The following is a 4,550-nucleotide window of genomic DNA, read 5'->3' as shown; positions in this document are numbered from 1 at the left end:
AGTTTCAGTGTTTTTCAGTGTGCCTGGAACGCAATATCCTTTCCTGCTTTGGATTGCAGTTCATGATAAAAGAACTTTGGCTTTCTAACTAAGGTAATTCTGAAAATAGTTGCAAGGTTATCTCCTTCCATAATGGCATGTTTCTTAGACTCGTATCTTGCTGGTAAAGATCAGAGAATTTCATCACAATGTCCTTTTGGGGAATAGTCTTCCCTAACACATGAGATGTATTAACAATTACAGACACTTTCTGATTAAACTCATCAAACGAATATTTATCAGACATACGAAGATTTTCCCAGTCAGAATTTAGATTTTGAAGCCCAAATTCTTTCTCTTAGGTATTTTCTTCAAATACGGTTTCTAAGATATCCCACGCATCTTTAGACTTAGTGCACGAAGTCACATGGTGCTGAAGATCTTGTCATATGGCGTGAATAATAACATTTAATCCGTCAGAATTATGCTTTGCAACACTTATCTCGGGTTCACTATATTCTGAAAACGCAGGGGTACAAAAATACACCACCAACTTTTTCTTAGGAAACCTGTATGGAAAAACTCAAATATAATTCCGAGAGTTCAGTTTAATGAATCTCAATCAAGAAAGAATATTCATAGTTATACCTGTTTCTCTTACAATCAGAACGGTTACAGAAGTAAGTTCGTGAAACTGAATTCCGGGTGAGAGTACTTGGTGATTTAAAATATCAATTTCCAAGTATCAATCAAGTCGTATCCAACAAACAAGGATGGATGTATCTACCTTGATTGATTAGCACATAACCTGTGATATTTCAATTATAAAGATAAACAATATAATGTGGAAAAAGAAATAACACAGGCACCAGAAGTTTTGTTAACGAGGAAACCGCAAATCCAGAAAAACCACGGGACCTAGTCCAGATTGAACACCAAAATGTATTAAGCAGCTACGAACACTATCCTACTACCAATTAACTTCGGGCTGGGATGTAGTTGAGACCGAATTAAACCCTCCCAGCAATTCAGTTACAGTCGCACTCCTTACACCTTTTGAATCCCAACAGGACTCCGTGCAATTGATTCCCTTAATTATTTTTTTTTGATAAATCACAATTTTATTGACTTTAATAAAATTCAGAATTACAAATAGCAGAACAAAAGAAGGAAAACACAGCTTAGGAGTTACACATTTTTAAACTATCATGATTAACAGAATATATAGTATTTCCTATCTGGTAATTCAACTTGAGAAAGAGAATAAGGCTTTCCTCTAGTAACCACCACAGATCCTTGAGATAATCCTGCTCCCTGTTTAGCTAGTTCCATTGCAGAAAAATTTACCTCTTTGTAACATTGTTCATAGATAATTTCAGGAATTTCCTTCTTGTCTTTCACCCATCTTGATTGTAAGCACCAAGGCATTACACCCTTTTTTGCATCTTCTATCACTAACAGAGAATGAGATCTGATGAGTATCCTACTGCATTGAAGTTTAACTGCCCATTCAATAGCCCACACAATGGAAAGTGCATCATCTATATGAGTAGTAGCAATACCAGTTCCACCTGAGACAGTGCCAATAACTTGACAATCATGACCTCTAGCAATAATGCCAAATCCTCCCATACCTGGATTACCAACAGTCATTCCAGCACAAAAAAATAGAACAATACCTTCAGATGGATTGAACCATTGACATTCTTGGATTCTTTTAAATCTGATATTTCTCTGACCAAGATTGAAGAACTGAAGTATTTCTGAATCATAATTCTGCCCCCATCTTGTACCTATCATTCTGTAACCACCATAGAACACTAGGTTCATGATTTTTCTTTTGAAATATTCCAGATTAGGATTTATACTTTTATTAATAAATTTATTCTTTTGGAACCAAAGTTCTCTCATTGTTGCACATGCTGTTGTTATCCATACTTGTCTGACAATTGGACTTTTCTGTTTTGCAAGTATAATAATGTCTGAGAAGGAAGTAGGAATTTGGAACTGAAAGATAGAAACTAACCATTGCCATATATGCTTGCTGAAACTGCAGGACCACATGAGATGCTCCATACTGTCTTGAGATTGCTGGCAGATACAACATTTAGAAGCAAGAGAATAGCCTTTCTTGACTAATTTAACATCATCAGTGTACACTTCCTGTTGAATCTTCCGTGCATTACTAGCAATGCTTAGATGTAGAATTTTTTTTCCAAATTTGGTCAGGCCAATGTAATTTTGGATGCTTGTTTCTAATTTTTTCAACTACAGATGATGTAGTGAAAGACCCTTTTATATTTCCACTCCAAATAAGCTTGTCTTGCTCTCCACTTATTATTGGTAATGAATATGGAATGAGATTTTGCAAGGAATATGGAATACACCAAACACTATTTTCTATAATTTCACTCACAGACATATGCAACTTATCTTGTATTCTAGCAGTGCAATTGAGAGAGTCTATTAAAGGTTTATCTCCAACCCAAGTATCAAACCACAAGGATATGTTTTCACCATTACCAACATTCCATCTCACATTTGATTTCGTCTCCATCCATGCCCACTTCAATCCTGGCCATACTGTGGATAATCTCCATTGAGTACTCCATTGACCATATTTATCCTTATACTTAGCAGCAAAAAAACTTGAGCATTCATCACTTGAATTCATAAAATTCCACATCATTTTCATTAGTAAATCTTTGTTAATTACCTCCAAGCTTCTAATACCCAAGCCTCCTTCAGTGAATGGTGCACACACTTTGCTCCAACCAAGAGTGTCATGCTTTCTAACCTCACTGTCACCAGTCCATAAGAAATTTCTTATGATTTTTTCACATATTTTGATTACTGAACTTGGCCATTTGTAGACTGTCATATTATAAATAGGAACACTGCAGAGAACAGATTTGATGAGCACCAGTCTATCATTAAAAGAGAGCATTTTACCCTTCCAAGCTGCTAAATAGCTTTGCATCATCTCCACCATTGGCCACACTGTCTCCGATTTAACTCTCCCAGGCTTCAATATGACACCTAAGTACTTATCAGGAAATGTTGTAAGCTCCATTTGTAACAAATTCAAAATTTGGTTTTTCCTTGAAGGTGTACAACCATCCACAAAGCATTTACTTTTTTGTTTGTTGATTATCTGACCAGAATTATCTTGATAATTCTTGAGAAGGGTGATGAGAGCTACTAAGATTTTCTTTGAACCATTGCTGAAGATGAAAACATCATCTGCAAAAAATAGGTGAGTTGGATAAACACCTTTTCTGATAACCATTGGTTGCCGCATCTTCAGTTCTACCAGTTTGGTTAAGTTTCTACTCAATACTTCCTCCATAAGAACAAACGGAATGGGAGATAATGGATCCCCATGTTTTAAGCCTCTCTCCATTGAGAAAAAACCTTGAGGTCCACCATTTATCATAACAGAGATTTTAGCAGATGCAAACAAGGTTTTCAACCAATCACACCAGGCTGCAGAGAATCCATATTTTTGAAGCACTTTGAACAAAAAATCCCAACTCACTGAGTCATATGCTTGAGATATGTCAAGTTTCAACCCAACATTTCCCCATCTTCTTGTATGCTTCATTTCATTCACTAACCCAGAAGCTAACATAACTTGCTCATGTATACTTCTACCCTTTATGTATGCTGCTTGCTGCTGAGAAACTAATTTACTCATTAAAGCATTCATTCTTGTAGTAAGTATCTTTGTAAATATTTTGAAGATGAAGTTACTTAACCCAATAGGTCTAAATTGATTTGGTTTCTTTGCACCATTGACTTTAGGAAGAAGTACTAAAAAATTAGAAATTCATTCCTCTTGGGATATATTTCCTTCTCTAGAAATATTGGACAGCTTTCACTAGATCATTTTTTATAATATCCCAGCAAGATTTGTAGAAAATACCTGAGAAGCTGTCTGGACCAGGAGCTCCATCTGCATTCATAACAAAAACTGCATTCTTAATTTCTTCTACTTCAGGTATTGCTTTAATCATATCTTGATCTTGGTCGGAAACTAGATTAGGGATAACATCCAACAAGGACTCATCTATGTTTACTTCTTTATATTGAAATTTTTGATGAAAGAATTTAACCAGAATTTCTGCTATTTGTTTTTGATCTGCTACCATATTGCCTTTCTTATCCTCTAGTTCACAAATCATGTTTCTAGTTTGTCTTATTTTAACATTTGTATGAAAAAAATTGGTATTTGCTGAGCCCTCTGTACCCATTTGATTCTTGACTTCTGTTTCATCATAGTACAATGCTGAACTTCTTTTGAATTTAAATCATTCTGAGTCATTCAGCTAAAGCTTGTTCATCATGAGGATTGGAGTCAGAAATTACCATCTTTTCTTGAACTAACTTTTCAGCTTCCTTAATCTTCACTTGAACATTACCAAAAACTTGCTAGTTTCATTCCTTCAAAGTTATTTTTAATCTCTTCAGCTTATGCAGTGTAATGAAAGAAGGATCTCCATTAATAGACTCTGCCCAACTGTCTTCAACAACTTTCATGAAACCAGGATGCTCCAACCACATTTTTTGAA

The 4,550-nt window shown here is 35.3% G+C and overlaps 1 protein-coding gene across 1 annotated transcript; it reads right to left on the bottom strand.

Moving 5' to 3' along the window:
* Positions 1-1,191: 1,191 nt before the first annotated feature.
* Positions 1,192-4,163, bottom strand: LOC113352064. The gene is made up of 3 exons (XM_026595940.1): positions 3,905-4,163; positions 2,396-3,777; positions 1,192-2,247 (listed from the first exon to the last, which is right to left on the bottom strand). The coding sequence occupies exons 1-3, from the start codon at positions 4,161-4,163 to the stop codon at positions 1,192-1,194; spliced, it is 2,697 nt and encodes an 898-aa protein (XP_026451725.1).
* Between the last annotated feature and the right edge of the window lie 387 nt (positions 4,164-4,550).

This window comes from Papaver somniferum, chromosome 2 (assembly GCF_003573695.1).
Source record: "Papaver somniferum cultivar HN1 chromosome 2, ASM357369v1, whole genome shotgun sequence".
NCBI lineage: Eukaryota > Viridiplantae > Streptophyta > Magnoliopsida > Ranunculales > Papaveraceae > Papaver > Papaver somniferum.
This window is presented reverse-complemented; position numbering and strand designations above follow the sequence as displayed.

Bases quoted from the DNA above. Each gene is read 5' to 3' on its own strand.
- LOC113352064 (XM_026595940.1), bottom strand. From the start codon at position 4,163: ATGATTTGTGAACTAGAGGATAAGAAAGGCAATATGGTAGCAGATCAA. The intron at 3,778-3,904 runs GTATTTTCTACA...TTCTTCCTAAAG, and splicing joins TGGTCCAGACAGCTTCTCAG to TCAATGGTGCAAAGAAACCA. The intron at 2,248-2,395 runs GTGAGTGAAATT...CATCATCTGTAG, and splicing joins AAGATAAGTTGCATATGTCT to TTGAAAAAATTAGAAACAAG.